This window comes from Melospiza georgiana, chromosome 9, assembly GCF_028018845.1.
Source record: "Melospiza georgiana isolate bMelGeo1 chromosome 9, bMelGeo1.pri, whole genome shotgun sequence".
NCBI lineage: Eukaryota > Metazoa > Chordata > Aves > Passeriformes > Passerellidae > Melospiza > Melospiza georgiana.
In genome coordinates, this window is record NC_080438.1 from 887,421 (window position 1) to 902,470 (window position 15,050).

The 15,050-nt window shown below is 51.3% G+C and overlaps 1 protein-coding gene across 1 annotated transcript; it reads left to right on the forward strand.

Annotated features, from left to right (window-relative positions):
* The first annotated feature begins 7,338 nt into the window (after positions 1-7,338).
* Positions 7,339-10,024, forward strand: CENPA (centromere protein A). The gene is made up of 4 exons (XM_058030194.1): positions 7,339-7,414; positions 7,900-7,991; positions 9,150-9,227; positions 9,890-10,024. The coding sequence occupies exons 1-4, from the start codon at positions 7,339-7,341 to the stop codon at positions 10,022-10,024; spliced, it is 381 nt and encodes a 126-aa protein (XP_057886177.1).
* The last annotated feature ends 5,026 nt before the right edge of the window (positions 10,025-15,050 follow it).

Sequence of the window (15,050 nt, forward strand, 5' to 3'; positions counted from 1 at the left end):
CAAATCAGGCTGGGATTATGGATGTTCCCAAGGAAAAAGCTGTGGAGGCAGCCATGTTGCGGTAGATTTGTACTCTTCTTGGGTAGTCCTTCGCAGCTGCTGTGTTCTTGGAACTCAGGGCTTTCTGGTTAAAAAACCACTAACCCTAGGCGTAACTCAAAGCTTAACCCTAGGAAGGTAAATCACCCTAGGGTTCGGGATGGTCTCATGGAAATAGCAGCGGAGGCAGCCAAGTTGTTCCCCTTTTGCGCTCTCCTAGGGATGCCGTTCACAGCTGCAGTGTGCCTGGAGCTCAGGGCTTCCTGGTTTATAAAACCCTTTCCCTAGCTGAAACTGGAGGCAGGTAATTCAGCCTAAGGTTAGCAATGGTGCCAATGAAAATGTGTGGATGCAGCCATTTTCTGGCACTTTTGTTCTCGCTTTGGGATGCCTTTCACAGCTGCAGTGTGCCTGGAGCTCAGGGCTTCCTAGTTTTAAAAATCCTAGCCCTAGGCCTAAGCCCACCACTAACCCAAGGGAGGTAAATCAGGCTGGTATTAGGGTTCTTCCCAAGGAAAAAGCTGTGAAAGCAGCCATGTTGTGGCACTTTTGCGCTCCCTTTGGGATGCCTTTCACAGCTCCAGTGTGCCTGGAGGTCTGGGCTTCCTGATTTTAAAAATCCTAGCTCTAGGCCTACCTAACCCCAACCCGACGACGAGAAAGGCAAATCAGCCAGGAATTAGGGATGTCCCCAAGGAAAGAGCTGTGGAGGCAGGCATGTTGTGGTACTTTTGTACTCTTCTTGGGTAGTCCTTCGCAGCTGCTGTGTTCTTGGAACTCAGGGCTTTCAGGTTAAAAGAACACTAACCCTAGGCCTAACTCAAACCTCAACGCTAGGAAGGAAAATCAGGCTATGGTTCGGGATGGTCTCATGGAAATAGCAGTGGAGGCAGCCAAGTTGTTCCACTTTTGCGCTCTCCTAGGGATGCCTTTCACAGCTGCAGTGTGCCTGGAGCTCAGGGCTTCCTGGTTTAAAAAACCCTTTCCCTAGCTGAAACTGGAGGCAGGTAATTCAGCCTAAGGTTAGCAATGGTGCCAATGAAAATGTGTGGATGCAGCCATTTTCTGGCACTTTTGTTCTCGCTTTGGGATGCCTTTCACAGCTGCAGTGTGCCTGGAGCTCAGGGCTTCCTAGTTATAAAAATCCTAGCCCTAGGCCTAAGCCCACCACTAACCCTAGGGAGGGAAATCAGCCTGGTATTAGGGTTCCTCCCAAGGAAAAAGCTGTGAAAGCAGCCATGTTGTGGCGCTTTTTCGCTCCCTTTGGGATGCCTTTCGCAGCTGCAGTAAGCCTGGAACTCAGGGCTTCCTGGTTAAAAAAACCCTAGCCCTAGGCTGAACCCTCACCCTAAACATAGGCAGATAAATCAGCCTAGGTATAGGGATGGTGCCAAGGAAAAAGCGCTGTGAAAGCAGGCATGTTGTTGCACTTTTGAGCTCCCCTTGGGATGTCTATCGCAGCTGCAGTGTGCCTGGAGATCAGGGCTTCTTCATTATAAAAATCATAATCCTACGACTATCCCTAAGGCTAACCCTAGGCAGGTAAATCAGGCTGGGATTAGGGATGTTCCCAAGGAAAAAGCCCTGGAGGGAGCAAGTTGAGGCAATTTTGCGCTGCCCTAGGGAAGTCTTTCGCAGCTGCAGTGGGCCTGGAGCTCAGAGCTTACTCATTTAAAAAACCCTTTCCCTATCCCGCACTGGAGGCAGGAAAATCAGACTAGGTATAGGGATGTTCCCAAGGAAAAAGAGGTGGAGGCAGCCATGTTGCACCACTTTTGCTCTCCCCTTGGGATGACTTTCGCAGCTCTGCAGTGTTCCTGGAGCTCAGGGCCTCTTGCTTTAAAAACCCTATCTCTAACCCTAACTGGAGGCATGTAAATAAGCCTAGGGGTAGGCATGGTCCAAGGGCAAAAGCTGTGGAGGAAGGCATGTTGTGGCACTTTTGCGCTCCCCTTAGGATGTCTATCGCAGCTGCAGTGTGCCTGGAGATCAGGGCTTCTTCATTATAAAAATCATAATCCTGCGACTATCCCTTAGGCTAACCCTAGGGAGGTAAATCAGGCTGGGATTAGGGATGTTCCCAAGGAAAAAGCTGTGGAGGCAGCCATGATGTGGCACTTTTGCACTCCCTTTGGGATGTCTTTCACAGCTCCAGTGTGCCTGGAGGTCTGGGCTTCCTGATTTTAAAAATCCTAGCCCTAGGCCTTACCCCAACCCTAAGACTAGAAAGGCAAATCAGCCAGGAATTAGGGATGTCCCCAAGGAAATAGCTGTGGAGGCAGGCATGTTGTGCTACTTTTGTGCACTTCTTGGGTAGTCCTTGGCAGCTGCTGTGTTCTTGGAACTCAAGGCTTTCTGGTTAAAAAACCACTAAAAATCCACTAGGTCTGGCAGGGAGAAACTGTGCCAGCACAGAAAACATCTCCCATCATGTTCTAGAGTTTGCACGGAGATCTGCCAAGTGTTTGGCAGGGAGAAAAGGAACGTTGTCCAAAACAGCTTCCAATCGAATGTTCATGTGATTGGAAAAGTCAGGAGAGTGCAAAGGTACTGTTTTCTATCAGTTGGCAAGGTGCGCACACAATCCCAGTGTTGTACAGCTTGCTTCTTCACCTTCCCGAAGCTGCCGCTCTCGCCGGCTCCCTGGTCTGGCACAGTCACCTCACCTCAGAATATTTGGGGTTTGGGAGGTGAAACCTAATTTGTGTCCCTGAAGGGATGGATGGAGTTTTCTCCAGGTTTGTGTTTCAAGGAAACAGAACTATGAGTGTCTGTGAAAAACACGTTCACTCTCTTGTGAAAATTTTAAAAGTTTAATAAAGGACAATAGGAGACAAGGACCATAAAGCAAAGGTTATTACGGCTGGGTGCATCTTGGCACTCAGCCAAGACCACACTGGCACCTTCAGGGAAACCCCTAAGTACCTTTTCCTTTACATCAGCCCGTTGCATGTTCATAGACTCTTACATATATCCATAAATTAGTTTACATTTTCCAGGAACTATTTTACATGACCCCTCCTTTGGTCCACCTTTTTCAAACATGCGTGTTTACTGGCTGTCGTTTTGACTCCTTCTCCTATTTGTTTGGGCCTTGGTCCGTGCTTTCTTCAGATGGTGAGTGCTGATATTTGGCATATCTGTAGCAGGTGTCCTCATCCTGTGTTTATTGGATGTTATTCCATCCAAGCAGGCATTTTAACACAAGCATAGCTATTTCACTACTGTTTCTAAGCTTAATTGATAGTAGAAATACAAACAATATCTTTGTAACAATATATCACACATCTAACATCCATTTTAATATTTGCAAAAAGCTAATATTATAATATGTATCTATAACAGTGTTGCACTGCTCTCAGCTGGTTTTTGTTCTCTCAGCCCTGTGGGATGTGGCAGAACAAGTGAGGTTCTTCCCTGCCCACCTCTCCCTCAGCCCACCTGCTGAGTCCTTCTGAAAGGCTGCCAAGGGAGCAACCTACTTCGCTCTCCTCATCCATCCAAGAACTCTTCCGTCATGGAAGGCAATTAGATTGGTTCTGTGATGTAATTTTATGGAGTCCAGTGGGGAACCTTCTCCCTGCCTTCCTCCTGGTTTATCTCATGTGCCTCTTCCTGCTTTATTCTCTATTGCTCTGTCCTGCTCCCCGTGCTGTGAGTGTCAGGTGGGGGGCTGGCGAAGTTGGCAGGAGACAAAGACCACTCACCCCAGAAGTGGCTGCCAGAACTCAGGCTAGCTCTTAGAATTCCAGTGCCATGCCAGGAGTGAGGAACTGCCTTGGTATGGGGATTTAGCAGAGGCAGAACCTTTATAGCCACTTGCTCTAAAGTGGCAGACACAAGCCACAACAGGGAGCAGGCAGAAGAGAAAGGAGGAGGCTCTCCATATTGAGGTTCCACAAGGAACAGTTTATTCCTGATGAAAGGAGCGGGACAAAGAGCCCCTAGCTCCATTGTGCCAGGGGTTTTGTACAAATACAAGTCAGGGGGAGGATACAAACAGCTAACCAACAGGGAATCCCCACGGGATGAGTAAAGAGATTATTTGGAGTGTCCCGGGCCAACTGGGGTACAAGGGTGGAGAGCATGGGGAGCATGGGTCACAGGAGCCAATGGGGCTTGGAGGAGTAGGGGAATTCCAAAGGGGTGTTGCAGGACAGGGATTGGCCTGAGGTTTAAGTGGCAGGGGAATTAAGGGCTGGGTTGCCTTGACAGGCAGGGAAAGAGCTGGAACAAGGGGTGGGGAATGGCATGAGGGACAGCTTTGAGAGAGGATAAAATCCAGGGGTAAACCAACTTGGGGGAAACATGGGGGTAAAACAGAACAAACCACTTAACAAGGAATCCATAAAATAAATTCAAACTGCAACAACCCCAATGTTCTTGTGGCAACAGAGAGCTTTTATTTCCCAAGCCCTTGCTTATATAGGGCATTTGAAAAATCCCATTTGGATACTTTCATAGGTCAGAACTCTACTCCCCTTCAGGTCCTGGCCAAGGAAACGCCTGCCGCCTTGGGAGAGATGTGACTGGGCGAGGCCCCCATCAGTCAAACCAGGGGCTGGTTGGTTTGTCTATCACAAACCAACTAAAATATGGTGACACTGTGCCATCATTCATCCCTGTGCCATATCTCCTCTCCGTATCCCTCTGTCCTGCTCCCTGTGCTATCACTCCTCCCTGTAACTAGCAGAACTTTCTTTCCCCCAATTGTCTGTATGCCATAATCACTTGCGAGTTGCTCCTGCTTTCACAGAATCAGAAAATCAGTTTGGTTGGAAGGGGCCAGCGGATCATCTGGTTCAAGCTTCCTGCTCAGGCAGGATCATCCAGGGCACATGGCACAGGATTGTGTCCAGACCTAGAGTGCCCTGTAGATCCAGATGAGGTTCAGTGTACACAAACCATGTGATGGAAGTTCCTACTGAGGTGCCATCACCATATAGCAACTCATTGGCAGTGATGTCATGGAAAGGAGAACACAGAGTCGATAATTTGGTTACCAAATTCTCACAATATGAAGAAAGTATCTTTTTCCCCCTATGGGCTTGCATCTTGTCTGTGGAAAAGACCTCCAGCAACTGAAAGAAGTGCCCTATGCTCCACTAGCATAGACTGGACTCTATAGGGGGCAAGTGCCCCCTGCTCAAGAGAGAGGGGCACACCACAAGGTAACCTGTGGTTTTACTTGCCTGACCATGGTGAAGACATATGGAAGTGGGATGTAAAACCCACCTCTGCCTTGGCAGCACAGGTATGTGAGTTGAGAGGAAAAATTAACCACCACAGAAAACTCTTCAAGGAAAAATGCCACTCAGTTTCCACTGGGCAAGTCTTCAGGTGGAATTGAAGGGCTGATGTTACTTCTGACCCTCTGGAAGGGACCTCCAGATCATATTTACAAGAAGGAAGCAATAAGTACCATAATCAGAGCTAGAGGGGCCCTAGCTCCAGCCAGGTGTGGAAAAAGGACAGTGGAGTCAGTTGGATTGTGTGGATCCATAGCCTGGCACAGCAGAGCCACAGGAGCACAAGGCTTTAGTTGACACAGGTGCACAATGCACCCTGATGCCATCATTCAGGGGAAGAATCCATCTCTGTTTCTGGGATGACAGGGGGATCCCAACAGGGACTACACTGGAAGCTGAAGGGGTCCTGACTGGGCACTAGTGGCAGAAAAATGCCATTGTCGCTGGCCTAGAGGCTTCATGTATCCTTGGCACAGATCACCTCAGAAGAGGTATTTCAAGGACCCAAAAGGACACTATTGGGCTTTGGGAGAGCTGCTGTGGAAACAGAAGAAATTAAGACAGCTGAATCCCTTGCTTGGTCTTTCAGGGGACCCTTCTGCTGTGGGACTGCTGAGGTAGCTGAAGAACAGCAGGTACTGGTGTCCAGCACAACGGTGTCCCATTGGCAACATGGCACCAACTGGGACTTCAGCACCCATGGCACGGACAGGAAAACCAGGAAAAGCAGGTACTGCCTGACTCGCCTGATCTCCTGCTGTGCCCAGGTGACCCCGGTGGGTGTTGGACATGTGTGGATGTGTCTGCCTGCAGCTCAGCAAAGCCTTTGGCACTGCCTCCATCTCCCTGCCTCTCCTGGAGCACCTGCAGCTCACAGCTGGGACAGGCGTCTCTCTCTGGGAACACCTGACTGATGGCCAGGCCAAGGAGGAGTGGGAATGAGGCCACAGCCAGCTGGGGCTGGGCACTGCTGGGTTTCCAGGGCTCAGTGTTGGGGCCAGTCCTATTCAACATCTGGCCTGGGTGGACAACTAGGGGCAACTGGGAGGCTTGATGGGGTCAAATAAGGAGTGTGGTGGCCTACTGGGAAGACTGGAGGTTAACTGGAGGTCTGGAAGGCAATGCCCTCAAGAGACCCCAAAGCCCACCTGGGCCACCATGGGTTCACTAATGAATGCCCCAATCTCCTTTTCCCAATGGATTTCATGGACAGTTGTAATCCTTGACTGACCTCCACTTGGTACTGGGAGGCACAGGGAGCTACTCGGACCATGTTGGGAGACAACTGAAGACACACTGGGAGCAAAGGGAAGATGCTGGAACCATGTTGGGGGTACTGGGACCATAACTGGGGCAACTAGGATCATACAGGAGGGGACAACTGGAACCACGCTGGGTTCATACTGGGAGTGTCTGAAACCACACTGACTGGGGGCAACTGGTATCATACTGGGAGTGACTGGGATCATAGTGGGATCATTCTAGTAGTGACAGGAATTGATTTGGACTGTTGAGGGTGTGACAGGGATCATACTGAGTCGTGATCATATTGGACTCACACTGGGAGTGACTGGAAAGCACTAAAATCATACTGCAGGGGACTGGAATCATACTGGGATCATTCTGGGAGTAAATGGAACCATGCAGATGACCGAGAGCAACGGGAACCACATGAGAGTGACTGGGATCACAGAGGACGATTACACGACGATTACAGAGCCCGTACTGGCACCGCACGGGGACGGTAACTGAGACTACCCCGGCAGCACCGAGGCGCGGGGTACCTGGGGGTGGGGCCATGCAGACTTATGCTAATGAGCCCTCGGCGGGCGGAGTCCGGCGCGGCACCGGGCGGTCGCGCGCCCCGATAGGCGCGCGGAGGGAAGTGACGTCACGAGCGGCGCGGCGGGAGATTTGAACGGCGCGGCGCGGCGGATCCCGGCAGCGGCGTGGGGGGCCCGCACACCTGAGCTCACCCTGACTCTCCCTTCCCCAGCCGCTGGGTCCCCTTCTGACCTCGCCCTGACGCTGCGGTGGACTCGGCCACACCATGCCCCGCCCCAAACCCACCCCCCGACGGCGCGGGCGTTCCCCAGCCCCCCCATCGCCCCCGCAGCGGGCACGCAGTGAGTGAGGGGCGGGGGACTTCCCTTATAGACACCCCTTATGGACCTCCTACATCGAGCCCCCTTTCAGGCCCCCCTCTAGAGCACTCCTATGGAGTCCCTCTATTGTTTTCCTCCGCCCCTAGCCTGTGCCCTATATACCCCTATATGCTTCCACCTCCTAGAGTCACCTCACGTTCCCTCTCCCCTATAGCCCCTCTACCCCCATACTCCCTGTCCCCTATAACTCCTCTATGTCGGCCATAACTATAGCTCCCTATAGATCCTTTATACCCACAATGTCCCCCCAGACCTTACAGATCACTTATAACCCCCACAGCCTTCCCCTGTCTCCCTGGCCCCTATTGATCCCCTATAGCCCCCTGTGTTCTGACAGGCCCTATAGATCTATACCCCCCATGTTCCTTCAGATCCCCCCATCTCTGCCCTCCAGGCTAAATAGATCCCCTAAAGCCCCCACAGACCCCTATCTGATGCCCCCACAGGGCGCCGCCCAGGGCAGCGGGCATTGCAGGAGATCCGCACGTACCAGAGAAGCACCCACCTGCTGCTGCGCCCCGGCCCCTTTGCCCGCCTGGTGAGAACCCCCCACATCGCTAAAATCCCCAGACACCCCGATTTCCCCCCCAGAACCTCCCCAGCACCCCCCATGGAGTCCCAAACTCCCCTGGGACCACACAGATCATCTCAGATACCCACAAAATCTACTGTGGGACCCCCAAACCCCTCCAGGACCCCCCAATTTCACCCCAGAACCTCCAGCATTGTCTGGGATCTTCCAAACTACTCTGGATCCCCTCTCTTGAGATCCCCAAATCCGTCTCAGGACACCCCAGATCAACCCTCTCGACCCTGCAACTTCCCCCAGAGCCTTCAAATCCACCCTGGGACCCTTCAGCTCCCCATTGGACTCTCCCAAATACCCACTGAAACCCTTCAAACAATCCCGAGGATCCCTTCAAATCCAACCCCAAATCCACCCTGGGACCCCTGAAATCCAACCTGGAACCCTCCAACCTCCCCCTGGACCCCATCCCAAAAACCCACTGCGATTTTCCAACCCCCTACAGACCCACCAAGTTACCCCCCAGAACCCCAAATCACCCCCTGGGACTCTTCATGACCATCCCTTTCCCCCAGCCCCCCCCCCCCCCCAACCCTGTTCCATCCCTCCCCATGTCCTTGTCCTCCCCATCCTTGTGACATGGTGAGCCTGTCCTCCTCCAACATCCTTGCATATCCTCCAATGTCATTCTGTGGTTCCAGACGTCCTTGTGTCCTGCCACCTTCAGAGGCTGCATGGATTGAGAGTTCCCTGTGCCCTTCCTGCTGTGCTGGCACTGTCCCCCCGTCCCATCGGGGTGTCCCCATGTTCCCATGGCCGAGCATGTTCCCAAGATGTTCCCAGAGTGGTGCTTCCCCCCTGCCTCCCACCTGGCAGACCCCAGGGTGTCCCCATGGTGATGTTCCCATGTCCCCACTCCCCAGTGTATTCCCAGGTGCTCCTGTCCCCAGTGTTCCTCTCCCTGGGGTGTCCCCAAAATGTCTCCAGGGTGATAACAAGGGTGTCCCCAGGCCAGTGTCTCCACGTCTCCAGGGTGTCACCATGGTGGTGTCCCCAGCCCGGGATGTCCCCAACGCCCCCATATCCCCTCCATGTTGTCCCGATGTCCCTGCTCTCCCTGTGACCCTGCTGCCCCCATGTGCCCCCCTTGCTGTGCCCTCTGTGCCACAGGTGCGGGAGCTCTGCCTGCTCTTCACCCGCGGCGTCGATTACCGCTGGCAGAGCATGGCCCTGCTGGCGCTGCAGGAGGTGCGGCTCGGGGGGCCCAGGCATGGTGGAGGGAGGTCACAGAGGGCTGGAGGGGCCTCTGTGACCTCCAGCAGGTCACAGAGGCCTGCAGGGGTATCTGTGGATACCTGGATCCTGCAGGGGTATCCAGGGACTTAGGGGTGTGGGGAAGCGGCTGAGGGGGATCTCATGGGTACTGAGAAGGTTTCCATGGGGGCTGGGGGGCTGTGGGTGCTGCAGGGGGAATCTCTGGCTGCTGGTGTGTCTCTGGGGGCTGGGGAGGTCCAAGAAGGTCTCTTTGGATGCTTGGATGAGGCTGAGAGGTTTGTTGGGTGTATGTGATGGGAGCTGAGGGGGAGGATAGGAAGGTCTCCATTGGCTGGGGGTAGGGTCTATGGGTTCTGGGACAGGGTTCTATGAATGTTGAGAGGGTCTCTGGGTGCTGGGGGGGGCGGGGTCCCTTATTCCCAGGGTCTGTCGGGGATTGAGGATGGGTCATTGGGTCTTGATCCCTCCCTAACACATTTGCAAGCACAAGGTGCTTCAGTCAACCATGGGTGGGTTTGGAGGGATCCTGCCCCCTGGGTGTGTGTTTGGGGGGAGTCTCTGACCCCGGGGGAAGGTGTGGGGGTTGGGGCAGGCTGGGGAGCTTTGGGGACCCTCCCTCAGGTTTTGGTTCACAGGCAGCAGAGGCCTTCCTGGTGAGGCTGTTGGAAGACGCATACCTGTGCTCGCTGCACGCCCGCCGAGTCACCCTGTTCCCCAAGGATCTGCAGCTGGCCCGGCGCCTGCGAGGGCCTGAAGCGGGGGGCATCTGAATGAGGACCCCCTGGGGAGACTCTCCTGATAATTTCACACCCATAATCTTATTGGGACCTCCTATGGGACCATCATGCTGAGACCCCTCCCCCCCCACCCATAGGGTCCCCCAAGCCCCCCCTCGTGGACCCACCCCATAGACTTCCCCACCTCAGGATCCCCAACAACCCCTTCAGGGACCCATCTCCGGGTGGAGGTCCCCTTCCTTAGTCCAGCACCTCTCAGATTATTGAGGACCACTACCCACGATCCCCCTGGAACCCCCATCACCAGCATGCCAGTCCCAGGGAAGCCTACTCAGAACCTCCACCCTGCTGGAGACCCTCCCAGTTTTACTGTACCCCAATAAATGCTTGTGACCCCTAGGTGCTGATGCTGGGGAGTTTGGAAGGGATTTAGAGGTAAGGCACCACAGGGAGTAACTCTGGAGGGCAGGAGAACCCACAGGGAGAGGTCCTCTGAGCATTTTAGGTGAGGGCACCTGGAATGGGGGCCAGGAAGGTCTTGGGGCCCAAGGGGTTCCACGTATAGTGGTGGTGGGGGGTCGTCTAAGGGGTTGGCGCTTAAGGGATTCGCTTTTTGAGCGGCGGTCAGGGCTTTGGGGGCGGTGCTTAGAGGTGGCTTGAACGTGGGTAGGGTTTCCTGTGGGGGGCGGGGCTTAGTACCCCGCGGGGGTGGGGCTCTGGAGGTCTCCCGTCCATGGGCGGAGCTTCAACGGGATCCCCCGCTATGGGGCGGGGCTTGGGGAGGGCCACACTTGGGGGGCGGGGCTATGGGGTTCTGGGCGGTCCCCGGCTGCTGTTCCCGCTGCTGCCGCTCGGGGCGCTGCTGAGCGGGGAGGGGCGGGACCTGCGGGGGCGCTGCACCGGCAGCGCCTGTGCCCGCGCCTGAGGGACACCAGAACGGACCCGCCCAACCCCAACCCTGCCCTGGGACTCCAACCCCCCCTTCCTCATGCCTTGGAGACCCCTCCCGAGCCTCAGAACCCAAAACCTACCCTGGGACCCCAAGTCCCCTTAAAACTGCCCATCGCTGCCATATTTGGGGTACCCTTTGGGGACCCCAAATATCCCCTCCTAAAATCCCAGCCTAGCCCCCACCCACTGGTTTGGGATACCTCCAGTTTTGGGGTCTCCTCAACCCTCTTTTTTTCCCTAGACAGTCTGGTGCTTTTTTTTTCCTAGACAGTTTGGTGGGGAATATTTTTGTTACTGAACTTTCAAAGAAAGGTAACAATGCAAATTGTGGACAGGACAGAAAATTGCTTTGACATCTCTAAGGACCTTATAAGCAGCAGTACATCTGATAATGAAGAAATCACATTACAACCCCAAATTAATGATGAAACCTTCTATGATAGTCAGGGTCTGCACACTGTTACTAAAACAGTGTGGTACGCAGCAGCCAAGCAAAGTTCCAGGAAAAGTATAGCACACTTACATAGTAATCGGAAACTGGATATGTTTGGAGAGTGCCTCTGGAAGAGGGTAATTAAATAATTTGTCTGAGGTGGAGGCCCAAGGCTTCTGGAGGCCAGAAGTGTTTTTAATGGTGAGTGACTAGAGAAAACTGTGTTTTTTAACTCGGAATGCCGCCTATTGAGCAGGAGGTTGCATCCATTAGAGAGGAGTGATTTGCTTAGGATTGAGACCCCAACCACAGATCATGGGACAGAGAGTGTACAGAAGGCAGTGTTTTTGCAACTGATGAATGATAGATGTTCCAGGACAGCCCTCACCCACATCACTGGTTAACCAAGTATGTGGCTGCCATGGTTAGAGTGTTGCTGAACGTGATAAAACACTGCGGCAGAATTTCAGGATCACTTGAAGCAAGTGTTAACCCCACAGAGAGAAAGACAAGGGAAAAGACCCTTGTCGTGGGGAAAGAGATCTTCAGGGCTAATTAGCTATGGCAGAAGGATTAGTTTCACTTAACAATTAGTAAACATAACAGGAGTAGAACAATTAGTAAACAATCAGGAGAGTGGAATTGCACCAAGGAAGCAGACTGCCCAAAAGGGGGCAGCAGGGTCCCAGTGCATGATGGAATGCAGTTTGAGTGAAAGGCTTGCAGAAAGGAATTTCTCAGGAAATGATAAATTATCCACTGCTGTTCTGGAGAATGTAGTACTTGGGGAAAAGGAAAGTTGCACTCTTTTGCCACAAGCAGGATAAAGATGTTGATGTAGGTGTTGGAACTCCTGAGAGACCTATCATTACTATGGCCTCACAGGCTAATGTTGTTAATTGGAGTCTTAGAAACAACTTTTGGCATCCTCAGTGAGCTGGGGGCTGGCAGCTGCAAACATTTAAGGAAGCTCACCAAAAGTAAGACTTACACAGAAAATGAGGTATCAAAGTTACCACTGGCTTCTGAGATGGAGACAGGAGAAAAGCTGAGAATCCAAGTGGATAAACTTATGACTGAGAAAGACCATCTTAAGACTCTACTTGCTTCAGCAGAGTGTAAGGAAAGACAATTATTTTAGAATTTGAATAGGGAAATTATAGAAGAAAGAAACAAGACCTGAGAGAGGAAACCTTATTTATCCCTGTTACTAAGAAATGAACAATTGCAGAAACAGTTCCAGGAAGAAAAGGAGAAGAGATGAAAACCAAAAGAAACAGCAAAGGTGATGTTTAAGCAAGCTACGAATTTACCCTGTATTGTGCAGAGTCCATTCAGGTGGCTGATTTACAGAAGCATTCCACGCACAAGCCAAGTGAAACTGAAATGCAACAAGTGGAACCCTATCAATACATACTAATGACCCACACATCCAGATTCCAGTTGGTTGTCAATGATTAATTACATTTCTAATAGATATAGGAACACAGCATTCAGTAGTAATGAAGCAGGACGCCAAGAAGTTGGGTGTATGACCCAGACGCTAAGAGTTAACATCACTTTAGTAAATGGAGCACATGGTATCTGTCAAGCTGCTACGGTTAATTTATGGGTCCTGGATGAGAAGTGGATATTGGCTACTTGCTTTGCAATCAAAGATCACAATGACAATATTAAGGGTTTTGATATTCTGAACGTTTAAGTCTGTTGTCTGCCTGATGTCAGTGAGTCAATGTTAATGTCTGCACATTAGCCCAAATCCTAAAAGGAATCCAGAGACTGTGCTGACTCCACATGGCACCTGCACTCCCTGATCCAAAGACTGCTAGTGTGTCCCCGTGCTGGATTTTTGCTGCAGGGAGAAGTGGAATTTCTGAAGTTCTGGCCAATGTGACCCCACTAAGAGTTGAATACCCAATTACTGCAAACCTAACAGCCACAATACAAGCACCTGTGTGCTTGGGCATTGATGAGGTGGTGACAGATTAAAAGGAAAAAGGTACTATCACTCAGTCACACTCCTATCTCTCCTGTCAGAGACAGTGGCCAGTGATCGTTTTAACACTCCAGCCACATAGAACATGCCGGTGTTTAGCCAATGTTCGCTGTTGGCATTGCCATTATGTCACAGATCACAGAATATTCTGAGTTGAAAGGGACCCACAAAGATCATCAAGTCCAGCTGGTAAGTGAATGGGCCATACACAGATTGAACCAACAACTGTGCTTCAGCACCATGCTCAGACCAACTGAGCCGCTCTTAGGGTCTGGCTCATGAAAGAGCTGAACATACAGTTGTGGCTTATGATTTATAACAGGCAGTTGAACACCAGTACCACATCTACAATCACTGCTGTACTAAACTTTGCGGAACTGATAGCTCAAATTAGGAGAGAATGCTACCCAGGGAGGACAATTCAAATTGCAGGAGACCCCCCTGGAAACACAGGAAGCAGCAACAACAGTGGACAAGCACTTCATAAAGTTGAAGTTGAGATTCCTCCTGAAGAATGTCAAGGCCTAACACCATGAAAGACCAAAGAAATATTCACTATTCAACTCAACCACATTTAAAGAGATGGAACAGAGAGATTCTGAGTGGGAAAAAGGAATTTTGTCATTAACAACTTGAGCCACTAAGGGGTAACCTGTTCAGGCTAATGCTGCTGAGACCCATACTGTTTTTTCTATCCAGGAATGATATCAGTAATGATTCCAGCACATCCCCACTGAGGATCAAGTTAACCATCGGAGGACAGCTTATCCTTATTGCAGGAGTAATCGCTGCCAGCAAGAAGCAAATTTGGTTCACATATTAACAAGTTCAACCCACAGGGTAGAGTCACTTCTTTTATTTAAGATAATAAGTATGGTAACTTAGGACATGCATTCTACATCACACATGCTTTTCAGTTGTAAGTGCAATTAATTGAATATGACCAGGGATTTTACCCATTACCCAAGTTAGATAATACTTCCAATGTCCAAGGATTTCTCCCACCAAAAAGGTGCCATGATAGAGAGGTCTTGGCTGGCCTTTACCTCCCCTGTGCAGCCTCTCATCAGCACCATAAACACTGGGGCTACATGCTTTCCTTCCTACAGAAGAGAACTCTGATTCTCATCCAGAAGCCCATCATTAAAATGTGGATACCACCTCTGATATTATATATGCCCAAAGATGACTCTCATACAAAAGCTGCCAGATCAGAAAGCTTTTGCTGATCTTTATCCCCCTAGGGCAGCCTGTAACTTGCACCTAAACCACTGGGGCTATGTGCTTTCCTTCCCATGGTAAAGCATAATGACTGAACCTTCCAATCAGATAAGTCGCACTTCTTCTAATACCCTTCCCCAACTCCTGTGGCCTCCCTGCCCCTCTCTCACTTTCCCCTTTTCCTTTCCATTGTCCTACTACCCCTTTTTTATGCTCCCACAAATTCCTACCTCCTTTTCCCCCCTTCCATGGCCTCCCTCCACTAATTCCACTAATCCCTTTCCCCAGAGTTCCTTCATAATACCAGAGGGAGCGAGACTGGGAGGGAAAAAAAATAATGTTTCCCTAAAGTAACCATCTTTTTCTTAAAAGTTAATAACTTCTATTTTGGAATTTCCAACAGGCATACCACCACGCACACTACCTCGTACAGAGCCAGTCACAGCCAACAACACTGC

What these genes read in the sequence shown, in the direction of transcription:
- CENPA (XM_058030194.1), top strand. Translation starts at nt 7,339, where the DNA reads ATGCCCCGCCCCAAACCCACCCCCCGACGGCGCGGGCGTTCCCCAGCC. An exon ending in CCGGCCCCTTTGCCCGCCTG is followed by an intron (nt 7,992 to 9,149) that starts GTGAGAACCCCC and finishes TCTGTGCCACAG; the next exon opens with GTGCGGGAGCTCTGCCTGCT. An exon ending in CCCTGCTGGCGCTGCAGGAG is followed by an intron (nt 9,228 to 9,889) that starts GTGCGGCTCGGG and finishes TTTGGTTCACAG; the next exon opens with GCAGCAGAGGCCTTCCTGGT.